Source organism: Seriola dumerili, unplaced genomic scaffold, assembly GCF_002260705.1.
Source record: "Seriola dumerili isolate Sdu_G_001 unplaced genomic scaffold, Sdu_1.0 BDQW01000383.1, whole genome shotgun sequence".
Lineage (NCBI taxonomy): Eukaryota > Metazoa > Chordata > Actinopteri > Carangiformes > Carangidae > Seriola > Seriola dumerili.
Genome location: NW_019174638.1, coordinates 18,197 through 30,553, shown reverse-complemented (window position 1 = coordinate 30,553; position 12,357 = coordinate 18,197). Strand labels below are relative to the sequence as shown.

Here is a 12,357-nt window from a genome sequence, read left to right as displayed (position 1 = left end):
GACCCCGAAAGGAAATGATGCTCGTATATTGTGCAGTCATGGAGTCAAACAGAGTCTGGGTTTGTAAGCTCTAAACAAAGAACTGTACATTCAGTGCGACATGTACAGAGTGTTGACTTATCAATAGCTTCATTTATTTATTTATATTTTGTAATGTGCCAGTGTTAATGAACAGAAATCTGTGATGTTTGAGTTAAAGAGTGAGATATTGGTTATTACATGATTGTGTGTAACAGACATTAGACTATGTGCTCTTTAATAGTCACAGTGCACTGACATGTCTTATTACCTGCTCACTGACATATGCACTGCGGACATATCTGACATAATCAATCCCTATCCGCTTGTTAAGTCTGACGCCACACGTGAAGTAAAATCCATTTCCAGGTCCATGGTTCAGAACTAGAAACCAAATAAAAATGGCGACAAAACCTGTAAATGTTTTCACCATTACTTCTTTCTTTGGTGAGGGACCATTAAGCGTTAAAAAGGGTCTAAATTTCCACAACTCCAATAGCGTGGTCAGCGTCAGTGGGATAATCAAGGGTAAAGTGACCAGATATCTGAAATGAAAACTGGGGACTTCTTCAGTTCGGCGGTCAATATATGTTTCTACCTATGAAATAAAACAGTCGTGTATTTTGACCACGGCAACTGTTGTATTGTAATAAATTACTGTGAAGGCCAACTGATAAATTGACAACTCCCTACCTTTGAAGCAGTCGTGAAGTTGAAGTATGTTTGTTCTTGTTAGTTTACTGCCTGGTTTATGAACTCCTAACGTATAACCTATGAGTGAGCCAGCTAACCTTTTCTCTGCCTAGAGACATCAACAACAACAACGACAAAAAAAGAAAAATCTGATTGAATAACTCTATTTTGATAATTTAATTTCACTTCTGAAGCTGCTATAGCTAGCAGCCAGCCCCCTCTGTTGGCCAAAATGAGCACTACTCTTAATCACAACTGTTAAAAACATCTGGTCACCCTAGTGAAGAGTCCAGGCATCCATGAAAGAGAGAATTTATGAGGTTGAGGTGAGTTAGCAGTTAGCAGCAAGCTAGCTAGCTAGCTAGCTAGCTTAACTCGCTAGCTGACATCTAAAGATGATATACAGTGTTCTGGCTGATGTGTAAAAAGTGCAGGACGACTATAACTTTCGACAGAAAGGAGGATGAAAAACTAAATATTTACCAGCCAGGTTTTGGAGGGTTAGCGAGGTTAGGCCTGTCGACATATGATGATGTGCCACCCCCCTTGCTGGCTACAGAATTATCTTTAAGCTAATATAAACACAAAAGTAGTAGCCTAGTGTCTGTTAGGCTCTCCATGTGAATACATCTATATGTACAATGCAGTCATATACTAAGTTCTGACCAGAGCAGGTCGATGAGTTGAAGGCAGAGTCCCACTGCTGGACTGACACACTGACACTGACAGTTCATGCATAAACTCTGGCAGCATGACAGGAACTAATCCAGCCTTGATGCAGGACAGTGAGGACAGACATGAGCTCTCCCTCTGTGCTTTTCCAACTGCAGTTTAAAACAGGGTGTATATACATAATTATAACACATTAGTCTGAGGTCTCATTATGTTTATCTCCCCAATTTGAGCATTTGTATGTTAAATATACCTGAAATAAAACACTGTGAGGCAGAAAAGACAAACAGATTTTAACTATGAGCTAACTGGACCAACGGTTCATGTCTGTTTCTTTTGGTTCCAAGAGATTTCAGGAGTTTGTTCCCTCTTGGCAGAAAGAACAATATGTGTGTATCAATCTGCACCCCTTGGACTTTTTGTAGTGCTTCCTGTTTTATTTTGAAATCCATCCCATTCACGTGGACACAGATATCTCAGTAACACCTTGACGGAAATTCCTCAAATTTGGCGCAGACATTCACTAGGACTCAAGGAATGATGTGAATAGATTTTGGGGGTCAAAGGTGAGTGTCGAGGTGACCTCACAAAATGCAGTTTGGATCTCGTGGGGCATTTCAAGCTCTCTTGGGGGCCCCCTGGTGGCAGGTAGGACTGCCAACATTCTAGCTCCCATAGCCGCCACAACGGTCTGCCAGACTGTCACATATAATGACATTATTTGGGCTCTAAGCAGTGGAAAAAGTAGATAAGTGCTACTGCACTTGGCTTGGAAACTGTTCATTAGTTCTAATAGTTATTTATTTATGGTAGAATGAAGGTTAAAACTGTATGCAGTATGAAGTAAAAAAAAAAGACATCACAGAGTATATAGAGAAAGACTGGTAACTATCCAATTTCTGTAATGTTCCTCTGGGCTACAGAGCTGAAATACAACATTTTAGATATGTATTTCAACACACTGCAGAATATAAATGATCATCACTGAAATAATAAAAACATTCTTTTAAAAATCAATTCAAATTCTGCTTCGGGCCCCATAAAGGCTTGACTCTGGCCGGCTCTGACTCACTGACACAATAACATCTTGTTCTTTATACGGTTCAACACAAAACTGCAGGAAGCTCTTTGAATGGGATTAAAGACACTACTGATACAGCACATCACCAACAACCTAGGGGTAGATGGAGATAAAACAGATGCAGGCTGGAACCAAGCTGCTCCATCTTCCAGTCCTTCCAGAAAGTCGCAATAATTAATGCAAATTCAACCAATCTCCGTGAACTCTGCGCACTTTTGTCCAATCAATCACAACTTTTCCACAAATTTGATCAAAAATCATCGGTTTCCCATGAGTTGAACCAATCATTCCAGTCCCCCACGTTGACGTTTATCTACATTTGAAGAGCTTGAAGATCCGATCATCACTAAAGAGTCTGTCGTGAAGACAGCTGATAAAAACAAAAGGTCTAATTCATGTTGAAAGTTTAAGGTGTGTTGATTGATTTCCAAACACTCAATAAAAACATTCCACCTTAAAAGATACCAGTAGCTGCTGGTACTGAGCTAAATGTGAACTAAATCATTAATTAGTGAAGATGAAAAGACAGAAAACATCCTTTCACTCATTGTTCACTGCGCTGGATTTGTTCTCACTGCTACAAGTCGCCTTTTTAATGAATTATACAAAAAAACATCTAAAAACATCTGAAAACAGCCCAATTTTTAAGAAAAGCAGCTGTGAAGTCAGGTATTTTAGCTGCAACAATCCCCCCAAAAAAAGCCGCCAAATGCTGGAGGGACCGATCTGACTGCAGCACGTAGGACGCAGTCTCTGTTGCTGCTCTGCTGTGTTATGTTGCGATGCTTGGCTAATGTCGTATAACAGCATTAACTTTGATTACCCACAGAGCTGGAGAGAGGCACCGTACCTTTGCTGGAGGTGTTTCCTGTGGGTTTCTCCTCCAGGGCTGCAGCCTGCGTCCGCCCGTTCGATCTTGACCCTAATCCAGCTGAGGAAGCGTGGCTCTGGCTCTGGGCTGGAGCGGGTCTCTGGACCAGGTTCCCCTCGCTGCCTGCCCTCATCAGCCTCTCCCCGATCCTCAGCATGCATGAGCGATTACCCTGCAGCTCCTTCCTCAAACTGGGGCTCTTAGACCCCGCTGAACCGGGTCGACCCAGACGGGAGGAGGGCTTGGACATCTTCCCTGCTGGGCTGAGCAGAGCGCTGTTTAGATACTCCAGGGTTAGTCTGGGTCCCTCCTCTGCTTGTCCCCCTTGTCTTCTTCCTTTAGCACTGCTTTCTACTTCTTCTTCTTCTTTGTCTCTCTCTCCTCCTGCTGCTCTCCTTTCTGTCCCTCTTGCCTCTAGTCTGCTTCTCTTCTGTCTCTTCTTCCTCTCACAGCTGAAGATGGAGATTTCTCTTCCACCGTCAGGTTTTGACATCCAACCGTCTTCTTCTTCCTCTTGGTCTTTGACACAGTCTTTGCAGTTGTCTCCTTCCTATCTCGGTGTGTGTGGACGTTCCTCTGAAATGTTTGTGGTGATGTCTTCGTTGTGTCAAGGTTGTCACCGCTCTCCGGTCTTGTCATCGGTCGTTCCCTCTGTCCCCTACAGACCCGGGCGTCTGAACCACAGAGGTGATCCTGCGTTTATAGCAGCCAGCAGCGATCAGCGAGCGGCTGTTCAGAGAGTGTGAAGGCAGAGAGCTGGCTTCTTCCTACTCTCTCCCTCTCTCTCTCTCTCAGTTTAATTCAGTGTGATTTACTGGCATGAATGTCAGGTGGACACTATTGCCAACGTGTCACAGAAATATAATAATGATATCAAGAAAAAAATACATCCATACACACATATAATCTATTAAGTACAACAGGATGAATAAATCAAAATAACTATGTAAGTAAATTCAAGTTAAGTAAAGGAAGTTGACTAATTATACTCGACAATGTTAATGAAACAGACGGATCGTGTTTGAGGAGATGATTTAAGTCGTGCATTAAACTGTAGGAGCAGGTCTCCCTCTAACATGAAATATCTAAGCTTTTTATTTGTTAAATACATATATATGTATATGTATATAGGTGTATATGTATGTATGTATCCTACTAATAAGTTTATTTATATAGCACTTAACAGAGTTACAAAGTGCTGTACAATCATAAAAAACAAAACAAAGCAATAACAGACACAGAGAAGAGAAGCAACATGTCAATGAACAAGGCAAGTATAAATACAAGAGTTAAAACAATGAAATCAATAAAACAGAAAAAATTAAATAAAACCAAAAGTGGAAAGCTGATTTATACAAGTACATTTTGAGTGGTGTTTTAAACTGGGGAAACGACTCAGCTTGTATGTACGTATATGCTTATATCCATGTATACACAATATATATATATATATATATATATATATATATATATGTATAGAGAGAGAAAGAGAGAGAGATGCTGTGAACGCTCTCTCTCTCTGCCTCCTCCTACTCTTTCACCTCTTATTCCCACTTTAAAATCTCTCCTCCTTTTTATAATTCCTCCCTCTCCTCTCTTTTCTCCACATCTCTCAACTCGCTCTCGCTCATGTTGGTTGTCAGTTTCCGCCACACTAATCCATGTTGATGTCTCAATCCTCACATTAGCCCAAACCACCAACAGTAATCTGCTTTGCTTTCATCCCTACAACGTTTTCTACCTTCTTTCATGCCTCTTCTTCTTCTTCTACCCAAAGTACCGTCAAATATTCCTTTTGACCAATATTCTTTGATCTTCCAGTTTCCAGTAAATGATCTTGGTGTTCATCATATCTATAATCACAGTGTTCTAGTTGTTGACATTTGGATTATGTGTGGTGATTTACAGCTGTCTTAGATCGTGTGTCTTGTGTGGGAAAGCTGGGTATGGATCTAAAACTGTGTTTAGCAGTTCTGAGAGACGTTAGGAAAAGCAGATCAGAAACCAGCTCAATAATCAGCTCAATACATGACCGCACCACTTTGAAAAGCATTGCAATGAACAGGCTGTTGGTTTTGTTTTCATATCATCATCAATCTTTTGGAATAATTTAGCAATGGTTTAACAACAGCAGGTCTGTTATGTCTCATACTCTGTTCAGAGACCGATGGAGGAAGGAGCGTTGAGCAGTTTAAAGACAGGCGTGATGGATCAGCTGCTCTTTATGTCTTTGGAAGTCGTGCTCTGACACAGTTACAGATGAGGAGATGATCCTTTTTTCTTCCATTTGAACCTTTCAAGTTAACGTGAGGATTCACATTTAGAAACCGTTAGATTTGCTGTTCTTGTCTTTCTGAAACGGGTCACGATATGAGCCACAGCCGTCATCCACCTACAGCTGACCCCCAGGTCACATCCCTGTTTATCAGAATCATAGAAAATATAAACCATTTGTGGGAAATTTTGTCATAATTGCTGTGCGCTGTGTCTTGGGTAATGGCTAAAAAGGGTTTTTTGAGATCACCGCAACCTTGACCTTTGGCCTTTGACCTTTAGACACTAAAATCTAATCAGTTCATCCTTTAAGTGAACGTGTGTGCCAAATTTGAAGGGATTCCCTTGAAGAGTTCTGGCATGTTTTCACAATCATGTTTTGTGAGGTCACCATGACATTCACCTTTGACCTTTGGTCACCAAAATCTAATCACTGTGTCCAAGAGTCCATGTGAACATTTTTACCAAAGTTAAAGAAGTTACTTCATAACGTTACAGAGATAATGTGTTCACAAGGCCAAATCCACATTTTGCAGTCACCACGACCATGACCTTTGAACTCTGAACACCAAAATCTAATCAGTTCATCCTTGAGTCCTAGTTAATGTTTTTGCCAAACTTGAAGAAGTTCCGAAATACGGCATAGATAATAAATTCAATAAACAATCGAAGACCTCTTTATTCAACACAATCCAGGCCTGAAGTGAAAAACAGATGACTTTGTATTATTCCAGTATTTTAACGTGATTGCACTTTATACACTTTATATTACACAACATTTTATCCATCGTGTCTTTGACTTTCCAAACTGAAAAGTGTTCACAACCTGGAGTCTCACACTTTAGTCAAACCAGGTGAGATTTCTGAATGTCTTTATCACATCCATGTGGCCGACATATTTGTTTACAAGTGTCAGAGCTCAACCACCTCTGAAAATAGCTTTTTGAAAAGTTTACAGTTGATTTAAAGAGAAAATCCATCTATGACACTCTTAGCGTTCTCACATTATTGGTGCATATGTTTTTATATAGGTGAAATAATATAAAACTGTCAGGTTATGTCTGACTAAGCGAAGCATGGCTGACAGGCACATTGATGTAGTGATCTGGGCTCTTTACTTCCTTGTGTCTGGGCCATTAGGTACTTTCCTGAGTTCCCCCATTACTCACAGCTGTAGTGAACACTTTACTTTCTCTTTCAGTCTTGTATCTGGATTTGACGAGGTAAGATTTCACACTACAAACCAAAACATTTTCTTAAGTGAGTTATAAAGATAACCAGTAACAAATCTTATAATTGGCTGGCAACTGCTCAGTGGCCACAAACCCTGAGGGGGCCCTACTACAGCACGACATTAAATAATCAAGTCCAGTCCTGTCTCTAGAAGTTATGTTTCTTCTTCTGCGTTGGGCTGAACTGTGACTTCTCACATCAGAGGCTGGGGTTTGTATTTCCACCTGTGGTTCACTTTCGACAACAGCAGCTCTTTGTTTCAGCTCAGTGGAAAGATGGTGGTTTAGGTTGTGAACTGTTTCTGTATTAAACCAGGATCTTTAGCATTAAAAGCTGTTTACTTACCAGGCTTTGCAAGAGCTTTAACCATTGTCTGGCCAGAGCTAGCTGGTTAGCATGCTAACTTCAGCAGAAGAAAAGAATAATAGTGATAAGAGACAAGAGTGAACAGTGGTGTTTGTTTCCACCTCTGGAGACAGATGTTGGCAAGTAAAGGGATGAAGTTTGATGCTGAGCTCACAACGTTTCTTCTTCTAGACTGATGAGTAAACAGCTGCTAATGCTAACATCAGCTATGTAGCAATAGCAAAACTTACATACAACTCAAATAAATCTGAGTTTAATGAAGTGACACCTCAAACAGGAAGTCTTTAGGGGACCACGGCTCATTTCTGCTCCGTAGTAGTTCAATCCAGACCTGACTTGTGTTCTCATATCGCAACTGCATAGATCAAAACTTCAAATGCACGCACGTTCAGTCCTTTCTGGTTTTCTTATCATCATCTGAAGCATGCGTTTGCTTGTTTTGCCCACGGCAACAAAGTTTTTTGTGGATGTGTCACGTTTTCTAAAAGTGTCTTAGAATATGAGAAACTGTATTTCTGCCCATCGACAGCCCTGTGTTGACGGGACTATCCCGTCAAGAACCATGTTATGTAATCACAAAGCAGGTAGACCTACTTTGAATGACACACACACACACACACACACACACACACACTTTACTGGAAGGAGGCGGGCAGCTCTGGAGGGAGGAGAGGGAGCGCTTCAGAAACTCATTTCCTTGTTTATAACTCAAAGCAGCTCAGAGCAACAGCTGTGCTGGAGCCGACATGAGTCTCTGTGTCTGAGGATTAATAAAACTTTTTCAGGATCATCATCAGGGTCAGTTTCTCCTCTCTTCAGCTCACACAGGTACAGTCACTTCTATTTATCCTGTTTAAAAACCCACCATTAAAAAACACTAATTGACTGTATACATAACATTTACATGAAGTGCAGTATAAAGATCACATTAGCTCATCAAGTACACCCATGATCTTCCTGTTTACTTGTTTTAATGATTGTAGAAAGGATCGAGTATCTGCTGAAGATATGTAGTGATTTGAGTTTCACTTTCATTTTTGTCCTCAGTGTGTCACCATGTCAGCCACCAGCTGTCTGCTAACTGAGGAGCAATTTCTCTGCTGCATCTGTCTGGATGTTTTCACTCTCCCGGTCACTATCCCATGTGGACACAACTTCTGCAAGAGCTGCATCACACAGCACTGGAATGTCAACAGCATCCACTGCCAGTGTCCCATGTGTAAAAAACATTTTAAAACGCGACCCGAACTGACCGTCAACACCTTCATATCTGAGATGGCCACTGAGTTCAGACAGTCGGCGGGAAACAAAGGCAGCCGGGGCTCAGAGATACAAGTGGCCAAACCGGGAGATGTGCCCTGTGACATCTGCAGCGGAACGAAACTCAAGGCTCTGAAGTCGTGCTTGACGTGTTTCGCCTCGTACTGTGGTGTCCACGTGGATCCTCATCTGACGGCTGGACCGCTGAAGAGACACTCGCTGGTGGATCCTATAGTGAACATAGAGGACAGGGTGTGTTCAAAGCACAAAAAACCACTGGAGCTGTTCTGCAAGACGGACCAGACGTGCGTGTGCTCCCTCTGCACTGTTTCAGAGCACGTGGCGCACAACATTGTGTCTCTGAAAGACGAATATGAAGCAAAGAGTGCTGAGCTGGAGCGGGCGGAGGCTGAGATCCAGCACATGATCCAAGAGAGACGGCTGAAGATCCGGCAGATTGAGCGCTTAAAAACGTACAGCAAGGAAGACGCAGAGCGAGAGATAGTGGACGGCGTTCAGATCTTCACCGCTCTGATGCAGACTGCCGAGAGACGTCTGAACCAGCTCATCGAAGGGATCGAGGAGAGGCAGAAGTCAACAGAGGAACAGGCCGACCGCCTCATCACTGAACTGGAACAAGAAATCTCTGCGCTGACGACGAGAACCGCTGAGGTCCAGCAGCTCTCACGCACTCAAGACCATCTCCTCCTCCTGCAGAGCTTCACATCCATGAACGCTGCTCCCTGCACCAAGAACTGGACCGAGGTCAGAGTCCGCCCGCCGTCGTACGAGGGGACAGTGGTGAAAGCTGTGGATGAGCTGGAGGAGATGCTCAGCAGGGGAAAGCAGAAGCTGCTTCACAATGCCAGGCTGAATAGGGTTCGGCATTACGCAACGGATGTGACTCTTGAACCTCATACGGCGAATCCCTGGCTCATCCTGTCTGACGATGGGAAACAAGTGAGGTGTGGCGAGGTGAGGAGGGACCTGCCCGACAACCAGGAGAGGTTTTCTCTTTATGCAAATGTCTTGGCACGGCAGAGTTTCTCCTCTGGAAGATTCTACTACGAGGTTCAGGTTGCAGGGAAGACGGACTGGACTCTGGGAGTGACCAAAAGGTCGGTCAACAGAAAGGGAATAATCCCACTGAGTCCTGTGAATGGCTACTGGGCTCTGGGTTTGAGGAATAGAAACGAGTACCTTACTCTAGCCAGCCCCGTTGTCAGCCTCAGTCTGACGGCAGGACCTCAGAGGGTGGGGGTGTTTGTGAGTTACGAAGAGGGTCTGGTCTCCTTTTATGACGTGGATGCTGCAGTTCATCTCTACTCCTTCACTGGCTGCTGCTTCACGGGGGAACTCAGCCCTTTCTTCAGCCCCGGTCTTCATCACGGCGGCCTGAACGCTGCCCCTCTGATCATTTCCCCGGTCAGCCTCGCCGATCAGATCTGATTCTGTTATTTGAGACTCTCACAGACTCTCACACCATTGGTACATCACAGGAGGAAACATGGGTTCAGTCAACAACTCCTCCAACCTTAACAACCGTATGGGTCATTTTGATTGGACCTTGGTTGTCACGGTTACTGTACAGAGAGCAGCGCACTGACCATCGCCATGGTTACAATAATAACGGTCACGGCTCGGTTAGGTTTAGGAAAACATGGTGATTCAGGTTAAAATAAGTACTTCCTCAACATTAGACAATCTTTGTTGTCATGGTTACAATAATAACAACGTACAGTCATGGATAATAGGAACAATATAAACTGCTGGTTTCGCGTGGGAATCGAACAACGCTCTCCTGTGTCATGTTAGTCCATACACCACTCTCTTTATACTGCGTCACCGACACTTTTCCCTTCACTCCTGTCATAATTACTACGACCACTAGTCGTAGTAATTATGTAATTATTATGTAATTAGCAATGAAACGTAACTATAAAACTAGAATTACAGCCTTTGTGCCTCCGCCATTCAGAATAGTTTCAGGTTACATCCTGGTTTATCCAGTCATATATAATATTCAACATTTGTGTGAAATTTTGTCATAATTGCTGTATATATATATATATATATATAATATATATATATGTATATATTATATAGACGTTACCTGATGCGCTAAAACCAAACTGGCCGAGCAAACGCAGCTACCTCTCCTGCACAGCTTCAACACTGCACCGACAGTGACAGTCTCTCCTGAGTGTCCAAAAATAGAGACTGGTTTGTTCAGTGGAAGGATTGTGCCAATTATAATTATTATGTGTGATTCACTTTTGACTACACCCATTAATGATGTTGGCCGTCTTTCATTTTGTTATATACTTTCTGTTCCCCAAATCAATTTAATTAAGTTATTATTTTGTTATATTTGCCCCCCAGCATCAGTATATCCTGACTCTTGTACCTTGACTCCTTCTGTCCAGTTAAGTGACTGTGTTTGAAACTGCACGGTCAAAATGTATTTGTATGTTCCAGCAAACTCAGCATTGTGTTTACACACCTGTGTTATGTTAACACCTGAAGGTTCACTGGTCACATTTTTAAAGATTCCTACAATATCCAAGAGGGTCAACTACAGTATGATAGAGGCCAAGCAGACCCCCCCCCCCAATAAATTAAATCATGACATCATTACGATCATTCATTAGTGCGACCAAAACAACGATTACATTGCATTACATTTTATGAATGAACATTTGAATTTTCTTTCAACGTCTCATATTTCCACTTTTTCACTGATCGTTACAGTAGATCCGTTTTTATTTTTTATTTTATTTTCACCATCACTGTTGTATTACATTGTTCAAGCTTATTATTTATAAATATTTTATTTTACTCATGGTTTGGTGGCACATATGTTTTTCTTGAATTATAGCAGGCTATATACTTTGTGGTATTGCAGTGTACTGTAGATGTATAGTGCATCATTGTGCATATTTATTTAGTGTTCATTTTATAGTAAAACGTAAACCATTTGTTTTGTTATGTTCTGAATCATACTTTCATTCAGCATCTTGATTTGAAGACACTGTGATTTAATACAGTCATGTCAATAAAGCAATCTGAAGTTTGACCTCATTCAGCCTCCCAGACACTCACACCCACTCTGAGGAGAGTGGGTGTTTGGATTATGAGTATATCATACTATATATGTCATATACTGTATATATGATAAAAATATATCATTAAAACACCATATGTTTTTACCTACACTGTTAAAAACAATCGTAAAAAAAACAGTCAAATGACTGAAAGCAGCGGCTGCCAAACAAAAACCATGAAATTAAAGTAAAATATCCTAATTCAAATAAAGTGTAAAAACAATAAATTAACGGAAAGTTTCCTTAATATTTCTGCAGAGAAAAACGGTTATTTTACAGATCTTTCCTAATTTATTATGATCAAACACTATCAATAATACTGAAGACCAGGTTTCTGTTGGTCAATTAAATAACTGGCTATTTAAACAATGTGTGCACTGGATGGAAAAATGAACAACTGCATCAGTCCAAAACTAGCAAAGACACTTGAGCTTTACACCAGGTGAAAGAGTCTCATTCAGTCCCTAGTCAGCTGCTTGGAAAAAATGAAGCACTAGACGACATGAAACTTCATTCAGCTGAACAGGAGAAAACAGAGACCGCTGATCTGTGAATACCTGGAGTCAAAAAACAAGCCAACAGACCAATGGTGTAACTTCATTACTCACGTCACATGGTCTTCAGCTGACCACAGGTTTAACAGTAAAACTCAACTCTATCAGTCAGTCAGTCAGTCAGTCAGTCAGTCAGTCAGTCAGTCAGTGTCAGTGTTGCTGTGGTCCAACCAAAAATGTGAGTGAGATGCTTTTAGCATCATGCACCTAAGACATGCTTCTTACTAATAA

General features: G+C 41.7%; 2 protein-coding genes across 2 annotated transcripts in view; one reads left to right on the top strand and one right to left on the bottom strand.

Annotated features, from left to right (window-relative positions):
- Positions 1 to 3,585, bottom strand: part of LOC111233253 (sickle tail protein-like) — a 42,179-nt gene extending 38,594 nt beyond the window's left edge. The window contains exon 1 of the mRNA XM_022761025.1: positions 3,315 to 3,585. Coding sequence (XP_022616746.1) covers positions 3,315 to 3,585 — 271 coding nt within the window. The remainder of the gene's footprint in view (positions 1 to 3,314) is intronic.
- A 4,350-nt stretch (positions 3,586 to 7,935) lies between these two features.
- LOC111233274 (E3 ubiquitin-protein ligase TRIM39-like) lies at positions 7,936 to 10,144 on the top strand. The gene is made up of 2 exons (XM_022761050.1): positions 7,936 to 8,036; positions 8,256 to 10,144. The coding sequence occupies exon 2, from the start codon at positions 8,265 to 8,267 to the stop codon at positions 9,915 to 9,917; it is 1,653 nt and encodes a 550-aa protein (XP_022616771.1). The 5' UTR covers positions 7,936 to 8,036; positions 8,256 to 8,264; the 3' UTR covers positions 9,918 to 10,144.
- The last annotated feature ends 2,213 nt before the right edge of the window (positions 10,145 to 12,357 follow it).